The sequence below is a fragment of the Delphinapterus leucas genome, chromosome 6 (genome assembly GCF_059928025.1).
Source record: "Delphinapterus leucas isolate spDelLeu-1000000601 "Yukka" chromosome 6, BTC_Dleu_Yukka2, whole genome shotgun sequence".
Taxonomy (NCBI): domain Eukaryota; kingdom Metazoa; phylum Chordata; class Mammalia; order Artiodactyla; family Monodontidae; genus Delphinapterus; species Delphinapterus leucas.
The window spans coordinates 101,005,692-101,025,767 of record NC_143134.1 but is presented as its reverse complement, the minus strand read 5'-3'; the positions used below and the strand labels follow the sequence as shown (position 1 = coordinate 101,025,767).

Below are 20,076 nucleotides of genomic sequence, written 5' to 3'. Positions count from 1 at the left end.
AATAAATGAAACTCTACTCTCATGGCAAGTTTGGTCCAGAAGGCTTGTATTCCATATACATTGCTAGACTGGTCAACATTTTTATATTCTTCGACCTGTGATCACTCCTTTAGCAAACACTGAACTTTTGTCCCTTGAAACATAAATCGAAAGATCTTTTGTAACAATGCTGTTTTGCCCTGTAAAACAGAGTTGACATTTTTAACAATAATCATTGTTCAGAAAGGGGAATTCAACAGACCAGGGATGCAGAACAGCATTTAACCGTCATCCCAGAGAATCATCAATTTATAGACATATTGAAGTTAAAACTCTGTAGACTCCAATTTTATTCGTTCTTCCATAATGTAGGAGAATCAACTTCTATTTCATCTCTGTATTCCATTTTCTAACATAGTACTTGTTGCAGGGGAGAAACCCAACCAGTGTGTTTTTGTAAATGCCTAAGAAACTGAGGCTAGGCATTTGGCATAAATTACCAGTGTTGGCAAGGACTTTAGACGCCATTTTATCCAATGCACTTATTTTAAAGAGGGGCAGCTGAGACCTAGGGAGGTGATGTGATTTCCATCATGCACATTCATTAAAACTTTTATTAAATGGAACCCACTATCCACACTCAAATTAGCCAGGTGCTTTTTTTTCCCCTTTAGCAGTTTACAATGAACAGAAGGACTTTTTATAGTTATATTTGGGGAAAGGGGTACATTTTACTTTCTATCGGCTTTTTCTCTTCTTAAAAACATTTTGATTCTTTATTTTACCAGTCATTTTAGTGTGTTTAGTAGTTTAAAAAAATAATACACAGATTGGACAAGACTAGAATGTATTTGTCTTAGTTAATTTTTTAAAGTGACTACCTAAAACCCGGGTCTTCTAACTTGGAGTCCAATGCCCTTTTCTTGCTCCACTGTAGTCTCAAAGGTGAATTTGCAAACATGATTTCAGACAAAATGCAAGAGCCATATTTAATTATCTTAAGTTGGCTTTTGTCATCAAGGAAATCAGAAGGTTTGGACAACTCAGGGATGGATTTCCATCCCACATATTTTTTACTACTGTTTCTGGAATTAAGTTTACAGTCTATATTCAGGATTTTGTGCTTAAGGGGTATTACCACTGAGGTTGTATTATTCTTAGTTCTAGCCTATGGGTCAGCAAAGTTTTTCTGTAAAGGTCCGGATGATAAATATTTTAGACTTTGCAGTCTCTTAGCTGTTCAACTCTGTTGCAGACAATACGTAAACCAATGAGCATGCCTGTGTTCCAATAAAACTTGACACAAATTTGAATTTTATATAACTTTTACATGTCACAAATATTCTTCTTTAGATTAAAAAAAACTTTTTTAATGTAAAAACCATTCTTAGCTTGTAGACCATATAGAAACAGGCAGCAGGTTGGGTTTGGCCTGTGGACTGTAGTTTTCCTACCCTTGCTCTCAGCTAAGAGGCACGCCCAGGTGTCATGATCAATTGTATAGGACACTGCGAGTAATGTATTATAATGTATTACTGGTTAATTGTAAAAATATCGACATTAGTAATTTGTTTGTAAACTAAATTATAGTTGATGTATTGTTATCTTGATAATGCATTCCCATTAGAATTTGCATTCTAATATGTTTTCCAGAGTTGATGTGAAAGAGGTGTCAGTAAAGTCAGAGCTGGGTAAGTTTTATTTTATCTAAGCTGTGCCAGTCGTGAACGACTTTCACTGTGCAGTTGCTCTTCATGGTGTGGATTACAGTTGATCCTTAAACATTGCATGGGGTTAGGGGCACTGACCCTCTAGGCAGTGGAAAATCCACCTATAATTTATAGTAAGCCCTCCATAATATGTGGTTCCCATGTCCGCGGTTCCTCCTATCCATGGTCACATGGTCCAACGATGCAACCAACCTTACTACATGTAGCACTGTAGTATTTACTATTGAAAAAAATCCATGTATAAGTGGACCTGCACAGTTCAAACTTATGTTGTTCAAGGGTCAACTGTACAATGTTCAGACTAGTTTATTTTCCTCTAGACAGTTTTTAAGTATTATCTAAATCTGTTACATCCCCGGGATGGGAGTGTTTTACTCATGTGACTATGGCATCACCTTGTGTATCATAATGGAAACATGTTTGAGAACCACCACAATAGGTCAAATGCAGAGATGTGAATACTTTGCTGTATATAACTGTATTGTTTTCTAAATAGAATTGGTTATGTTTAGTGAACAGTTTGCTTATTCTCAGAGTGTTTGTATATATATTTGTACATACATGATGAGGTCTGTATGTGTTTATACATAAATGCCTATTATATACACATACCATGGCCATTTGAAGGTCTTTGTCAGGATTGTTTCTGTTTCTGATCTTGTGAATACTTTAAAAACCAAGGGATAAAACATTGTATGTATTACAGGCCAAACTACCCTTGAGTTTATAGTAATTTCGTTTGCAGAAAGGGTTCCTGGATCCATTATTAAACCTTGCCTCCCCCATTCAACATTCTATGACTTGTTAAGAACATATAAAATAAAGTATCATTGTTGAGTTTGACTTTTCTATACTGTTAGTTAAGGAACTAAGCCTAGTGTGAACTGAGTCAATGGCATGTAGATGCAACCTATCCATGTTTTATATTTAATTAGATTTCTTGTTCAATTAATCAGTTATTTAGTTTCAAGTTGTACTTGGTTGTTTTCATATTTAATAGATAAATATAAATTCCTTTTCATGAAAATAGTGGCTATTAACGTGATTTTAAATGTGACTAAAAATATAAGTGAACCATCAAGCGCTTTGGGGTTTTTCACTTAAAGTATGCTGGTATTCAACTAATGTTTTCCATTTTCCCCTGGATATTGGCTATTAGGCAAATAGCTGTTCTGTTCTATTCTTCTGGAGAGCCATGGATTCTCTAGGGTTACGGGGTGCGTGGCGGTTGTGCCATTCACCCAGATCACTAAAGCCGTTACCATTTCATCACACAGAATGTCCTGACCACCTGGAAGAGTAAATGCACCTTCTCCACATGCCTTATTCCCCCAGATGCGCTCATATGCTGGAACAGTCTGGCTCCAGGAGTATTAATATACTTTTTTGCAACTGTCTGTAAAATACTATTTTGTAAGAACTATGCCTTTAGATGGACATTGGTGGGTTATATTTGTTTTATAATAATTGTGTACCTAATGTTCAATTGTGATTGATTTTGAGATTTATGTATATTTATAAGCCTGTCCTACGTGGATTTTTACTCTACGATGTGTGGTACCTTACTAATAAAGACATGGATTTCTATTTATGTAAAGTAATTGTAGCAATATTCCTAGATGCTACCTAAATGATTGTTCTGCCCATCTGCCGTCACAAATACTTCTATCTTTAGAGGGCTATGTTAGAGTTAGAATATATTAACTAGATTTAAATTTTAAAATATAAATTCTCAACATGGTTTGAAATTCTTCCTGTTGATGTAATTAAAGTTTATAATTCTTTATTGATTTACTCTGGTGCATCTTTGGTTTTCTGTTTGTTTTACATCCTTTCATCAGTAAAGTCTCCCTGAAGTTGTCAACCTTGGAGAAGATGACAGCCTGTCATTCTGACAAAGAAGAAAATCATGTTGCAGTAGTCAGGTAAAAATTCCTGCAGAGAAACAGTTTGCAAAAGGAATCTTTATTTATAGCTTCAGCTCAGTACCGTTATCAGATAGTAAATGGAGGCCTATAATCCCATGTAAAGTGTATTAATTGGCTAATAGAATTTCAATTATAGGCCTTACTGGTAACTAAATCATATTATATGTTAAGAACAGTTGGTTTAGTTGTAAAGGCTTATGAATCATCAAGGTGGTATGGAAATTGTGGAATGCAGTAGCTGAACTGGTTGAGAAACTGGGACTAGGTTGAGAAATTCAAGGAATGTCATGTTAAGAAAGAGTTAGTTATTACCACATTCTGCATTATAGGCTCTAATCCTCACCCCACCCCCCAAACAACTATTTTGTTATTTTTTGGTATCCTAGGTGTTTGCCGTGGTATTTATTTTGCAGTATTCTCAGTGGGTAGCCCAGCTGTCCTACCTGACCCTGGCTGATGTTTGACTTGGAAGTTTCTTAGGGCTCAGTCCCAGGTGCAAGGGCCAGGGTATGAGCTGTAAGAAGAGACTGCTGAAGTAAAGTGGACATGAAAGTTACTTGCATCCAGGAGGTCAAGAAGCTTTAACCACTTGTTCATTCATTCATTCATTCAATGAATACTTATTGAGGACTCTTATGTACCAGTCGTTATGCTAGAAACTACTCATGGAGGACTCTAGGAAGAACAGCTCTTGATTTCTGCCCCTAAGAGGCTCATAGCCTACTTGGGGAGTCAGATACCTAAATATCATGATAATACTTTTTGGTGACTGCAGTGTAAAGAAATGCTCAGGTGTGGTGCAAACCTGGAGTAGGGATCCTCACCCAGCCTGGGGCAACCAGGTGAAAGCAGGTGGTAGTACTGAGGCTGAATCTTAAAGAAGGAATAGGAGTAAAGCAGGCAAAGGATGTGGAGAGGCATCTCCAAGAAAGGGGAGAGCAACCCCAGAAGAAAGGCCAGCAGGATGTGTTTGGGAACCGCTGTCATTTGACAGGGTTTGTATTAGTTTCCTATTGCTGCTGTAACAAATTACCGTAAATTTAGTGGCTTAAAACAACAGAAATGTATTTCCTTGCAGTTCTGGAGGCCAGAGGTCTGAACTGAATCACATGGAGCTACAATCATGGTGTGGGCAGGGCCGGTTTCTTCTGGGAACTCCTGGGGAGAGAATCCTTCTTTGGCTTTTCCACCTTCTGGTAGCTGTGGATATTTCTTGGCCCATGGTCTCATGGCTCCAATGTCTGCCTCTGTGGTCAGAGAGGTCAGATTGCTCTCCTCTTCTGTAGTCTAATCTCCCTCCCTCCCTCTGATATAGATACTTGGGATTGCATTTAGCCCCCATCCATATAATCCAGGATAATCTCCTCACATCAAAATCCTTAACTTCATCATATCTGCAAAGTACAAGTAAGGTAACATACTTCACAGGTTCTAGGGATTAGGATCTGGATATCCTTGGGGGCCACCCAACTGCTGGAGGATAAAGGATGAGGCAGAGAGTGGGAAGAGTGAGGTAGGGTGAGCGTGGCCCCATCACAGAGGACCTTGGAAGTCATAGCAAAGAGTTTGGAACGTTCCCACAAAGTGAGGAGGCTTTGAAAGGATCAGACTGTATTTTAGAAAGATCACGCTGGCTGCACTGTAGAGAGTGCAGCAAGAGGGCAGACAAAGGGACCAGCTGGAGGCTGCAGTGATATCAGTGTGGTACCAAGAGTGTACAAACAAGCAATGCTTAGGATTCAAACCCATCAGGACTTGATTCTCAAATGAAGAGAGTTTAGTTATAAATAGAGAGTGATTAGTCTGGCTAATGTGAAATGCATCCACCATCTCCTGGTTCCCAGTCTTGCTCTGACTTGCAGCAGAAGGCTGGTTGTTTATACGCTGCATAGCCTCAGCTTTAGTTGGAGTGTGTTGTTGGGAGTAGAGCCAAGGAAGGGGTGGGCTGGGAATCCCAAATCCTGATCCCTAACTGTCACACTTCAACAGCTCCAGATAAAGCGTTCCAGACAAATCAGGTCTATGAAGATGAGGAGCTACCGGCAAAGGACATTTACGGCCAGCCACTTTTTGGACAGGCAGTTCTGGCTTTTGGTAATAAGTGTTAATTACAAAATCAGCTTGCAGATGCCAATCCCCCCTACCAAACTTCCTCCCACCCTAGAAGAGAAAGGGGGAGCTATTTTGGCTGCAGACTTTTTTTTTGTGTGTGTGTGGTACGCGGGCCTCTCACTGTTGTGGCCTCTCCGGTTGCGGAGCACAGGCTCCCGACGCGCAGGCCCAGCGGCCATGGCTCACGGGCCCAGCCGCTCCGCGGCATGTGGGATCCTCCCAGACCGGGGCGCGAACCCATGTCGCCTGCATCGGCAGGCGGACTCTCAACCACTGCGCCACCAGGGAAGCCCCGCAGACCTTTTTTTTAAAGGGGGATTTTGTGTGTGTGTTTTCCCCAAAAGAACTGCCCAGCTTTCTTTCACTCATCTGGTCTTTTCCTGGGTACATGGGCCTCAACTGGGTTGGTTGAATCAATTTGATAATTTTTTCACTGACCTTTTTACGAATTGGTAAAATTGTCCTTATTGACATGGTTTGGAAGGTTAGCTATAGCTGAATGGTACAAACCAGAAGGACAGGAACCTAGACTGGATGAACAGGAGCCTGGAGGCAGGAAAGGCGATACTCCACTCAGTGAACTGGCAGGACCCGTGCTGTAAGTGGGGGCATGTGTCCTAGTGCAGGAATAGGAGAGAGAAGTAGGAGTAGTTAGGGAGTCAGGCAGGGCCTGATGGTATCAGACTTGTTTACATCATTTGTTCTTCAGCCATTGAGATGTAAGAAAAAAATCTCTTAGTAACTGTTCACATTCATACTAACCTTAGCTTCCCAAACTCTTTTCTTCTAAACCAGTTATTTATGTTCTTAGTCTGCCAATTTTATCTAGTTTCAGACGCTGGATGGTTAGTTAAGTGTAGAAAAGGCAAATACGTTTCATCTTGGGTGCTTACTTTGTGGAGTTGGTAGTGGTTCCCTAGAATGCTTTGCTGAGAAGGATTTTGAGGCTGTGTCTAGGCTCAGTGAGAAAGAGTTGAGTGGTTGATTAGCAATGTCTTCTACGGGCTTAGTAAAAGAGAGTGGTAACTCAGATTTGGAATCTGAATGCATGTTGTTTGATTACATTTTCACATGGCTTCTCCTGCACTGTACATACTGCTCTATATGTGATGTACACACTCCACTGTAAGCACTGGACCTTGTTTAAAGTAAACACTCTAAGATAAACATAAAGCCCTGGAGAATCCTCTCCCCACCTGTGTTTGTTTTACCTCTGGGGCTGTTACCTTGATACCTTGGGAGTCTGTGGACATTGACTGATGTTTAAGAGATGCCTCTTGGCTTCTCTAGGACAAAACGAAGAGTTACCCTGAGAGCCACTGTCAGATTTTTTACCATGTCCCAGGTACTGTGCTGCTGCTTTAGACACACTCTTCAGTTTCATTCTCACAGCAACCAGTGATGTAGATGTTATCATTTTATCAGCCAGAAATCTTTCTGTTGCAAGAAATGTAAAACTGAACTGAAACTGGCTTAAATGTTTGGAAATTCATTGGTTCATGCAACAGGAAGGCCAAAGGCAGTGTGGTCCCAGGGTCAGCTTGATTCACTCCTCTGAATCTATTTCACCTCCACTGTATCCTGGATGCCCATGGAGGCTGTTCTTCCCTGAGGTCGTTGGAGTGAGTTGCTGTGTGGGACCAAAGAAGAAAACCCAAGTAGCCTTGCATTTTGGAGGGGATGCCTAAAAGCATATGTCCTGTGAGCTAGAGATTTGAGTAGACTGTGTACTTCTCTCAAATTTAGTTTGTAGGTCCTACATCCCAGTATTTTTTCTCTGCTCTCAACCATAGGAATACATAGCAGAAACATCCCCAGTGTTTCAACACTATTTCTCATAGGGAGTACAAACAAGCTTTTTTGAAAGGATAGCAAATCGTCCATTCACTTGCTCAGCAAACACTGAACTTGCACTATGAATGGCCCATGCTGTGTCAGGTGCTGGGGACACAGAAATGAAGCAAACCCATGAGAATCTCTGACTTTGACTGTAGTGTAGTAAGTACGATCATAGAGGGGTGAGCAAAATCCTATAGGAACCCAGCCTTGCGTTAGGCCATATAAATGTAAGTCTAGTGAGTTTCTGGTGCTTCAGCCTTCATTTCTCTTAGTTCCAGTAGCTGCGCCAAATAGTCTTCTGAAGAGCTTTAAAAAATATGCTAAAAGGATCCCTTGTCAGACCAATTAATTAACATAGTACGTAAGAATAGACTTAGGAGCCAGATTCTGAGTTTGAATCCTGCCTCTGCCACTTACTAGCTGTGTACCTTGGCAAGGTACTTAACTTCTCTGTGCCTCAGTTTTCCTCTTTGTAAAGTGGGGATAATAACACCGCCTTCCTTGTAGGGTTGTTCTAAGGATCAAATGAGTTAATGGGGATGAGACATTTATAACAGGGTCTGCAATATGGTAATCGCTATTTAAAAATCCTGCCAAGCACACCAGAGCACACACTTTAAGTGTTTATTAAATAAATCAATAAAATAGAATCTGGTGATCGGTCTTTCATAAGTACTCCCCCACGGATTCTAATGTGCAGCCTGGGTTTTTTTTTTTTTTTTTTTTTTTTTCAGCCTGGGTTTTAAATCTGTTAACATCGTGCCTCTTTGGGGATTCCGCCTCCCCCAAAATTGGCATTAACCAGTAGGTGAGGCGTGTTGCTTTTTTCGTTTGTTTTGTTTTGGGTTGTTTTTAATGACAGTTCAGGGTGTTTTTCGGGAAGATTATCTGACATTTTTCCCCCCAGTTTGTGACTATTATAACACTTTAATTGATGGGAAGGGGGAGTTGGCTTGTTTGTTTGTTTGTTTTTTGCCTCTTCTAGGATGCTGAGCCCAGAAACCTGTTACCTGGATTCCTCAGGGACCAATGAACGAAGGGAGCCCGAGGGCGAAGGAGCGCTCTCTACGCTCTCTGGGAGTTGTAGTTCCCCAAAGGTCCTGTAAGCGTTCAATGGCCAGCTAGGAACTACGACTTCCACAATGCCGCGGGCCGCCCGCCCTGCCTCTCGCCCGTGCCTCTCGCCCGTGCCTCTCGCCAGGCATCCCAGTACCGCCTCTCGGCGGCAGCGGCGGCGGCGGCAGCGGTACCATGGCCGACGACGGTTCCCCTGAAGAGCCACCCAGTCCGCGGGGCTCCCCGGGCCGGGCGCCGCGGGTTCAGCGTGCGGTCGGGCCGGGCAGCAGCGGCAGCGGCTGCGGGGAGACCCCGCGGACGGCGGCGCTGGCGCTGCGCTTCGACAAGCCCATCAAGCAGGCCTTCTACAACACCGGGGCCGTGCTGTTCGTGTGCTTGTGCTGCGGCGCCGCCGTGCTCGTCTACTTTATCCTGGAGGCCTTCCTGCGGCCGCTGCTGTGGGCCGTGCTGTGCGGCACCTTCCTGCACCCCTTCAAGAGCTCGCTGACGCGGCTGGGCCGCCACTGGCTGCAGCGCCTGCACCGCGCGCACACGCCCATCGTGCTGGCCGCGCTGCTGCTGCCGATCTGCTTCGCAGACTACGGCGTGGAGGCCCTGGGCGAGCAGGCGCTGCGACGCCGCCGCCTGCTGCTGCTGCTCGGCGCCGGCGGCCCGCTTCTCTACGGCCTCTACAGCCTGGGCAGCTACCTGGGCGTGCAGGTGCTGCTGGCGCACGCCGGCGCGTTCATCTGCCGCGGGCTGGACTACTTCAGCAGCCTGTGGGTGAGTGAGCCTCGGCCCGGGCCCTAGGCGGTCCCGGCGAGCGCGCAATGCCCCTCACCACACCCGCAGCTCGCTGGGGTGCGATCCTGCCAACCCCTCCGCCCGATGCAGGGGCGGCCAGAGATCCAGACCTGCGCTGCAGGCAGTGTCCGTCTCAGCCTTCCTTCCCGTGCACCCTAGGAACTTGGCGCACTTCCTAACAAAGTGCGGGTGTGGTTTGAAACAGTCTCCCCGTTCCCCGCCCCCGTCCTAACGGAACCACTTAGAGGGGCGTGTGCCCTGTGAGGAATCGCTGTTCCCCTTTGCAGGTAGGGGCTTCAGTGCATCGGTAGGTGGACATGAATTTACTCCTGATCAGGGAGAGTGGGTGCTCCAGCATCTTAGTTCTGCTCACGTGGGACTTTCCTGGAAGGGACCTTAGAGATTCTAATCCAACCTGTCATCCTACAGATAGGAGAGGTGACTTCTTACCAGGCTAGGGCTAGTTGGGCACAAAGAGGGCACTGGTTGACGCAAGTATCTCAAGTCCTAGAACAAATCTTTCTTAATAGTTCAGAGCTGCCTCTCAGTTCAGGTGATTTCAGTGTACTTTGTGCCAGGCACCTACCTGGTTGCTGAGCCTCGTGGGCCTCTTTCTCACCACAGTCTATTCTTGGGAACTGCTTACATTGTGCAGGGACTGCTGTGCAACATTCTCCTCCCGCCTGGATTACTTAGGCAGACTGGGTGAAGGAAAGGTATATTTGTGATTCTTGGATCATCTGAGCTTATTCTTAGAAAATCACGGAGCTTGAGAGTTGGAAGGGATTTCAAGCATAATCTAGTGACACATTTCCTAACTCAGACCAGATTGTAGATCAGTTAATGATCCAAATATTTCACTGGGGACTGTTAAAAACAAGTGGATGTTTAATGCATAAGAATGCTATTTCATCAGTAAGCAGTACCATTTAAAAATAAATGTATTCACTTTTGTCAGTGTTCAATGCACCTTGATGTCAAGTTGCAAAATAATTCCCTTTATCTGTCAAGCAAGGTTTTGACTTGCCTGAGGTTATTGGTAGAGTTGGTGATTGATTCCAGAACTCCTGTCTGCTCTTGCTCTATCCATACAACCTCTCAGTTCAAGTTAAAAGTTGATTGAGTATGTTGTTAGGTACTGGGCTTTGTGAGGGCTTTAAACGGAGTAAGGTGCAGGCTCTGTGTTCAAGGTACATATAATCATATGTGAGCATATTCTTATGGAGATGACAGACACACAGATAAATGTTCATTACCCATCAATTATGGGCCAGCAGGGTATTGCAAGGTACTGGGGAGCACCTCATCCATAATTTTGGGATGCTGCTTGTGTGTGTAACTGCTAAGTTATCAGACAGAATCCTTGGCCTCCAAGAGCCCTGGTTATTTCAGTTGTGGTAGGAGGGAGGGATGTGGAAGCACCCTCTTTCACCTCCTGAGGCTTGGCAGATTGTCAGGTGGAAGTGATCCTACTCTTTCTTGCCTCCTTGCCTGGTGCCCTTCAGGAGAGGTTTCTGAGATCCGGAGAATGTGATGGTCCCAAAGTCGCTCAGACTTTGAACAAACCCAGGGTTCACTTTATGGAGTCCCAGTTCCATGTTATTTCTCCTTTACCTGTTGTTTCACAGTTCAGTTAAGTGGACTGAATGCCTCTTACATAGAAGGCAGAGTACTGTATGCTGTTAAGAAATATAAAGGTTACTATAACTTGATTCCTGTCCTCAAGAGATTCAATCTTGTCAAATTCAGACATATTTCTAGATTCTGCTAACATTTTTGACTGTTGATAATGCAGTTTACTGTAATTACCGTAGGCAAGACCAAGTAACATATCCACCAAACTGTAGGGAATTAGGAAAGAAAGCCCTAGCATATATGAACACTGTATTTTCATAGTAAAGTAAGAATTGAATACATGGGTAAATTGCCATGATTAGCAGAAACTTGGGCATTTCTGCCAGTCCCTCTCAGATAGTGGAAGGAGATGAGGAATTGAATAATTGTGAAAAAGTGCCTGCATCTCCGTGTATAGAGCTATGAATATCTTTTTACTGAAGATAAACCCCCCTTCCTTGTATTTTATTTACATACCCTTGAATGGGTTGTGGATGAGCAGAAGAGAAGTAAGGGCCAAGATTGATTAGGTTAGAAGAGGGGAAGGAAGGTCAAGCCAATTAATAATTTTGAAAAGGCTTGAAACTCAGCTGTTTGCCTAAAGCGATGGGGGCAAGGGAGGAAGGGGTAAAAAACTCCATTATAAACGACACGGTATGAGTTAATTAGAAGTGAGTAGGGAGCCTAAATTGAGGTTGATCTGAGTTGGAGAGAAGCTTGCGGCTGTGTTTTCTTGAAGCAGTTCTCAGGAGCCGGTGGTTGGATGGAGGTGAGCTAAAAGTGTACCTGGGAAGCGGAGACAGGGAGTGCTCACTGCTCAGTCAGGAGTGCTGATTAAGGCCTGACAAGTGAAAGGTCATGTGACTGGGTAGGGCGCCCTCTCTATAACTTTTTTGTCATAGTTCACATCTGGTTTGGTTTTGTGAGCCCAAGAAGGGCTGCCTGTCATAGAAAAAGAGTCCTTATGCTTTCTAAACAACCTGTAAATTGGAGCCTGCTGCTGCTGAGAGGTATGGCTGGGGGAGGTAGAGAGAAAAGTGAATTTAAGGAAATCTACGTTTTGGAGAGCTGACAATCCATGCATTTAAGATCCAGCTTTTGAGCATCTACCATGTACTGGTAGGCACTTTCATGTGTGTTATTTCATTCTCACAACAGTCACGTGAAGTAGGAGGCAGGAATTTCTCAGGTGAGATTTAGAGATTGATCTCTTCATTTTGTCAGTGAATCCTACTCAACAGACCTGTCAGCAGTTGAAGGCCCTTTGTCATCAGAGCCTTCAACAAAGATTTTTAAAAGCTTTCCCCCAATACATTGTGTTTATTTATTTATAGTATAAATTGATTTTAGTTTTCAGGAAAAAAAAATAGAAGAATATCAGGATTGGACTAACCACACATATTCCCCCAAAGGCCCCTGGATTCTAGTCATCTAGAAACCTTAGTCATCTCTCTTATCCTTGTATCTGTTATTTCCAAGTCCTATCCCGTTTTCCTTTGTAATGTCTTTACTACCTGTGTTTTCCTTTGTTACCAGTTTATCCTTCCAGTTCAGGTCCTGTTCACCTCGCTTTGGGGTTCCTTCAGTCTCCTAGCTCTTTTCTGCTAATTCTCCATCCTGCTTGCAAGTGAAAGAGTAACCATCCATGATGTGAGCAATTTTTAAAAACAGTTTCAAATATATTAGAATATCGTGCTGACATAGTGATGTCTAAACACTTAAAAAAAATCATCTGTTGCAGCAACCTCACATATAACTCAGTCCTTAGGGTCCTTGGCATCTTTCCTTGGTGTAGAGCTGTCAAGATAAATCTAAAAATCTAGCCTTCCTGCTCCACCATTTTTCTTTGCTGGGAGTGTTTTGGGTCTTCCTCTCTCCTTTAGTTCAGACTTGTTAGAACGTTTTGAAGACATTTACAGTTTTTGCAGTAGTAATAGATTTGTTTTCTCCATGGTCTCTGATCACATTGTTTCCATTTTACTTTATAAAGAAGGATGAAGTGGAAGGAACAGTGGCTGAAAGATAAGAGTGTAAATTCTAAACTGAGCTCTGTTAGTAGCTTGCTTTGTGACCTTGGACAGACCAGGGCCCGTCTCTGGGCTACTCAACTCTAGTTGCGTGAAGTGTGGGGTTAGCTTGGACGATTTCTAAGGTTCCTGGATATTCAGTTTTACAGATAGATCCCCAAAGTTTGGTAGTACTGCCAGCAAGGCTCTTGGGAAATGTACATTAGCCAGCTGGCCAGGCCTACTCCTTGGGATGTTTTACTTGCCTGGCAACAGTAAGGAGGAAAGTTTCCGGTACTTAGGTTCTTTCTCAAAGACTTTGATTATAAAAGAGTCTTGACTCTTAAGTTGCCACACCATGAAGAGAACAAAGTTTTCAAATTAGAATAAAGGAGAATGAAGTTGTTTTTTTTTTGCGGTATGCGGGCCTCTCACCGTTGTGGCCTCTCCCGTTGTGGAGCACAGGCTCTGGACGCGCAGGCTCAGCGGCCATGGCTCAGGCCATGGCTCACGGGCCTAGCCGCACCGCGGCATGTGGGATCTTTCCGGACCGGGGCACGAACCCGTGTCCCCTGCATCGGCAGGCGGACACTCAACCACTGCGCAACCAGGGAAGCCCGAGAATGAAGTTTTAAAGGAGAATGAAGTACCCGAAGCAGTAGCTGATGAGGGCTGTGGCTCCATAAGTTGGGAAGAAATAAGTAGTTTTATTCTCTCTGTAAAAGACTTAGGAAACTGTTCTGCAAAATCATGCAATAGAAGCAAGCCAAGTTGCTTTTCCAGTTAATACCCAGATGACAATAAATAAAACAAAGACATAGTCTATAGGGCAAAGTCTACTTATGTTTTATGCATTTAGTATCTTATTTAATCAGAAAAGTATATGTGGTTAATAAGTCAAATGAAAGGAAAATGTGATTGTTTATTAGTTTGCTTTACTTGTAGTGCTAAATAAATGTTGCCAGTTTTTATGGACAGTCTTAAGTATCTAGCACACATTGGTGCTTTAAAATGAGTATTGAATGTATATTTTGAAAAGATCAGACACATTGCTCTGAAGAACATAGTTTGGGAAAGTATGCCTTCTTTTTAAACTGTGGCTCACTGATTTATTCCTGGAAGAAAATTCATACTTGAACAGGTTTTCTCAGAGAGAGACAGAAATAAAAAGCTCTCATAAAGGCACACTTATAGGAATCCATACTGGAAATTATGTATGAAATTTGAGTGTACACATCCTTATTTTCAGTAAGTTAAAGAATATTTAGCGATTTAAAATACTGACTCAAGTAAAACATGCTTATTATATATATAAAAAAATTTAAGCAGCATGTAAGTTTATATGGTAAAAGTGAATTGTCTCTTTTCTCTTCCCACTGTATAGATATTACTGTTGTTAACTGGTGAATAGCCTTCTAAATTTATTTCTACACCTATGTGAATGTATAAAGTATAGGGGTTTTGTTTTTTAAAACAAAAGTTTTATATATATAAAATTCTCTTTCTTTTATCATTGCTCTTTCATTATCATTGTATTGTGGATATCTTTCCTTGATAGTACTTTCAGATATACTTCTTTCTTTTTAATAGTAGCGTAGTCTAAAGTTTTTTTTTTCTGGATGCCTTTTAGAAAGTGTTCCTACCAAATTATTTTAGCACTGAATTTGTATTAGTATCTGATAAACATTTTTAAACATTGGTAACTGTAAAATCATTATGGTTTAATAGAAACTTTAAAGTGTTTTTATAAATGGCCATACTTTTTCAACTAATAATATTCTGTGAATTTTTTCTGAGGAAACTCTTGAAAATACTGAAAAAAAGTCAAAAGATTTTTTTTTAAGTAAAGACATTTACTATTTATAAAGATAATACTACTCTTAGAAGAAAATTCAATACTTGAAGTGTAAAGATGCGACTTACCCCCTGAAATCCAACCATTCAGAGACAATATTTTTTAACATTTTGGTGGGTATATTTTCACCATTATAAATGTGCATATGCATAAATTTACACTGTGTCATTGAATAAAGTTATTTATCACACTTTTGAAAGTCTGAATAATTATTTCATTTTTGGAGATCCATAATTTAAACAGTCTCCTATAAAATGACATTTAATTTGTTTAATATTTTAAACTGCCACAGTGAACATTTTTATATCTGCACAGTGTGTAGTTCTTCTGTAAACCAAATTTGTAGACGTGGAGTTGGGGAGTATATTTAATAAGTTGTTATTTTAAACTGAAATGAGGTTATCTGTGAGTTTCAGGTTTACTGGGTGAAAACACATACCTCTCTTTAGATCATGAGTTTCTTTGAAAAAATCTGAAGTATGCAGTCTCTCATTTTCTTCCTCTCTTTGCGAGTGATACTCGTTCCTTATGAATACAGATAAGAAACAAAAACTTCTTGAAGATTGGTTGAAAAGTATCATAGGCTTAAAATCTGAAAGTATATCCTTCTGTGATCCTCTAGTTCAGCTTCTCACTGAAGGCACACTCTCCTACTTTGTCATGCCTGACTTCCAGTCAGCTTTTGCTCAGACTTTTAGCGATGGTAGCTCATTCCCTTTTTAGACATCTATAGTTTATTAGAAAAATTTATTATATAAAGCTGAAATATGTTGCTTCCTAATTTCCACCTATTATTTCTGCCCTCAGAACCACAGATAATTAAGTCTGTTCCTCTCTCAGATGACATTTCCCCAGCTATTTGAAGATAGCTATCAAATCTTATTTCCTTCTCTTTTCTAAGCTGAACAGTTTTTTCCCCCAGCTGTATCTGTGTCTCCTATGTTGTGATTTCCGTTTCCTTTCCCAGTCTGAATTTTATTGCCACTGTGGTTTGACAGTGTAAGTCACTGAAACAATCACTTTCCCTGATGTATTGTACTTTTACTAATAGGCATTCATGCCAGTTACATTTCTGACCAGCTATCCTCTTCCCATTCTATACTCATATAGATGAGTTTTGAACCTAAAAGCAGAACTTTGCATTTCTCTCTATTAAATTTAATCTTATTTGTTTAGCCCATTGTTCTAATTTCAGGATATCTTTTTGAATCATTTATATTGACTATTCCCAATTTTGTGTAATCTACAAGTTCGGCTAATATGCCTTCTAGTCTTTCATCTAAATTACTGACTACATGTTTAATAAGGCAGGGCTGATTACCCCGGTGTAGCATACTGCTGAAGACCATCCACTTGCTGAGGATCATTTTCTTTTTAAATTTCAGCAATTTGTGGTCATCAAAATCAACTGTTTTTATTTTCCCTTGTGAATACTGGAGCAGCTTTTCCTCTTTATTTTTCTGGCACTACCCTTTATTCTCCTTATTGTTAAGAAAGCAGATTCTGGAGCCAGGTTCCTGGGTTCTAATCCTGACTATGTCACTTCTTTTTTCTTGCTTTTTTAAAAAATAGTATTTATTTATGTTTTATTTTTTGGCTGCATCGGGTCTTAGTTGCAGCACGCGGGATCTTCGTTGTGGCATGCAGGATCTTCCGTTGTGGTGCACGGGCTTCTCTCTAGTTGTGGCGTGCAGGTTTTCTCTCTCTAGTTGAGGTGCGTGGGCTTAGTTGCCCTGCAGCATGTGGGATCTTAGTTCCCCGACCAGGGATTGAACCCATGTCCCCTGGAGGCAGGAGGACAGGGTTCTAGAAGAGAGACTTCTGACTGATTTCTCTTCCATCTTTAAGATACTGATTGGGTGGTATCCTTTCAAAGCTTTTTGGCCTTGGCTGTCTTTCTACCTGGATTTTCCTCCCGTCTCACTGCCTGTCCAAGGCTAAGTCTGCTGCCCCAGAGGCCTTGAACCCATCTTTCCCGACTCTGTCACTTTTTAGCTGTGTGACCTTGTGCAAGTCACCTCTCTGAAGTATCAGTTTCTTTCATCTCTAAAATGGGAGTGATAATGGTACTTTTTTCCTGTGGTTATGAGGATTAAATGAGTTCATGTATTTAAAGTATTAGAACAAGGCAAAGTGTTACATAAGTGTACTGTTACTACACTCAGATTTTGTTCTGAGCTCTACAGTCATATCTCAAATTCTCTAAATTCCCAGGGTTAAATGTGTATGGTCCTACAAGCTTGAACTTTTTGGAAGCAGCTGTAGTCTCACTTCCCATGTGCTCATATATCTGGGGCTTAAGATCTCTTTAATATTTCATCTTATTAGTTGCTTGAAGAAAAATATTTTAATATCCTTTTCATTATAAAAGAACTAGTGCTCATTAAAGGCAATTTGGAAAATATAGAGAAAAGGAAAAGGGGAAAACAAAATCTTATCACCTAAATACAACTTTTTAGTACATTTCCTCCCCCTCCTCCACCATACAGTAGATATACTCGTGTCACATGTGTTTTTTAATTTTGCTTTTTCCTTAATAATATCTTAGGAATATTTTAAGTTATATAGTCTTTGCTTAAAAAAGCCTGTTTTAATGATTGCATAACATTTTACTGAGTGACTCATCCAGAGCTAACCACTTCCCAGTTATTGAACTTTTAGGTTATCAACTTTTCAGTGTTCTAAATTAGTCTATGATGAGCTTCTTTATTTTTAACCCTTTTTCAGAATTTATCATTATTTAGTAAGGTCCCAAAGCTGAATTCTCAGGTCTGAAGCTATAAACATTTTTAAGACCCGAAGAGTATTTTGAAGATATGATCAAAATAAAGTAGGAGGTAGTTTTTTTCTGGCTTTTGTAGTAACCATATCAGTTCCTTTTTCTTCACTCTCTGAATTACAGCATAAAGTCCTTTTTTTGTTTTAATTTGCCTATTTTTTTCCAAGGTTCAGGTTGTTTTAATAAATTCTTGGTGCTCACATTTGTTCTAGGTTATGTATTCTTTCCATCTTTTGTGTATGTTCTATTAAAATATGAGGTTATTAGAGAGTTTCTGTGTATGATGCTTTGTGATTACTAGAGTCATTTAGTTTTACTGTAGGGAAAACTGAGGAGGGGGACCCTGGCTGGTTCTTCTGTTCTCAAGTCTCGCTGTTTCTTCCTCTGGTAATATTTTTTTCAGCTACACGTCTTCAACTGAGTATAACTCTGGACTCTAACCATCTGTTACCAAGATTATTTCAGCAGGGTCACACTTCAGCTGGCTGCCTTCTTTTTAGCTTTTAAAAAATTCTTTTCATGGTAACACCGGCTTGCGGGATCTTAGTTCCCTGACCAGGGATGGAACCTGGGCCCCTGGCAGTGGACGCATGGAGTCCTAACCACTGTACCACCAGGGAATTCGCTCTTGTTTTTTCTTTTCTTTTGTAAATATTAATCTACAGAGAAAACTTTAAGAATTCCACAAGGTGAAGCACTTAATTTAAATCCATGGCTTAAAAATTGAATATTTTATCGTAAGTATCTTTATGCATATAATAGTTTTTGAACTTTAACATATCTTAAATTAAAACTATATTTATGTATTTTTTGTTAAAGATATTTAAATAATATCACTGCATGGGATTTCAAACCTGTTTATTTCCAAACTTGATTTATCTAAGCAGAGGAGGAAAACCTATGCACACTCCTTTTAGCACCACCAACCGTCATCTGTGTTGTATCCACAGCTCTCATGCTATGTAGATGCTTGCAAGTTTTGTATAATTGTATGTTTATTGCATGTGTATATATTTTACAACTGTGTCTATATTTCATTTATTTAAGATCTGGACCTTGGTAGTTGGCTATGTGTTGACTGTTTCATTCAAGTGGAATGCAAGCACTGAACGCTACTTGAGAGCAGTTTCAATTCCTGTCTGGATTATGTTGCTTTTTCATTTAGGTGGGTCCCTTTTTCTAAGAAAGTCTAGCTTAAGGTCAGCGGAGGCTGACCGTGTGAATCAGAGTGAATTTTTTGAAGTTTTATATGCTGCATTTAAAATTCTTTAAAATAATCCTTCAAAATATTCTGCCTTAATCTTTCATTAATCTTGAATGAAAATATTGTACTTTAAAATGTCTACTTTTAATTATATGGAATGTTCATTTTCAAAAAGGTCTTTTAAAAACAAATATATCTTATAAAGTAGAGCACACTTGAACTTTCATGGCTGTTTCTGAGTGTCTTACTTAGGGAGGATATAGCTAAGCAGTCAAGGATGATAAGAGGTGCTCAAAATCATGTGAGAGAAACTCTTAAGGGAACCAGAGATGTTTACTCTCCATAAGAGAAGGGCACTGGGGCTGCAGGGGTGGGGAGGAGGTAGAGGTGAGGAAGATACCAAATATGGAAGCCGGTTTCAGGTATTTGAAGGATTGTGAAAGAGTGGTTTAAACAGATCTCTGTAGCCATTTGGGAGAGATGTCAGAGCAACGAGCAGCTTCAGAGAGGCAAGTCTCTGTTCAACATAAGGATGATCAGTGTCAGAGCTGCTCAGAGTAATGAGTTCCCCGTTATTTGAGACTCTTCACTGTTAGCTGAGTGGCTGCCAGGATGTTGTAGAGTGATTTTTCAGGGACTCATTTACCTCCAAGTCTTAACTATATGGAAACATCAAGTTCTAATTTAAAAACAAAATTCAGTAACCTAGAGCAGTAGGTAGCCTATTAGTAGTAGTTTTTAGAGCTACTTATTGTTAAAAATAAAATAAAAACCAGAATTGGTTGAAAGTGTGTCTTTGCTTAGAGTCTGATATGGAACAAAGCATTACTCTCTAGCTCTGCTGACTTGGAATGCTAAAGGAGTTTCTCAACAAGATCCCCTAATGTCTGATGGGACTCATTTCGAATTTGGGGAAGGTAGAGTAGAGGAGGGAGGCAGGCAGGTATGTTCGTAAGGCTGTAGACCAACTCAGGGAAATGCAGAGGCTTTTTGATCCTTGGCCACTTCTTAGCATTTTTGCTCTGTACACTGAGGATACATTAAAGCTTTTTGCCGTGCTCTTGTGGGCCATTCCACCCTTTCTTGAGAGGTAGAGTTCACACCCAGTGGTATTTCCGGGAAATCAAGTCAGGCACCATGACTTAAAGTTCTGTGCCTGATGCAGGTCAT

General features: G+C 41.0%; 1 protein-coding gene across 5 annotated transcripts in view; it reads left to right on the top strand.

Annotated features, from left to right (window-relative positions):
- The first annotated feature begins 8,798 nt into the window (after nt 1–8,798).
- The window catches only part of TMEM245 (transmembrane protein 245), a 103,988-nt gene continuing 92,710 nt past the window's right edge, over nt 8,799–20,076 (top strand). For 3 of the 5 annotated variants that reach the window (XM_089913512.1, XM_089913513.1, XM_089913514.1), the window contains exons 1-2: nt 8,799–9,427; nt 18,750–18,867. In XM_089913512.1, the coding sequence (XP_089769638.1) occupies nt 8,840–9,427; nt 18,750–18,867 (706 nt within the window). In that variant the 5' untranslated portion in view covers nt 8,799–8,839. The remainder of the gene's footprint in view (nt 9,428–18,749; nt 18,868–20,076) is intronic. The other 2 variants (XM_022579110.3, XM_089913511.1) reach the window with 1 other exon arrangement.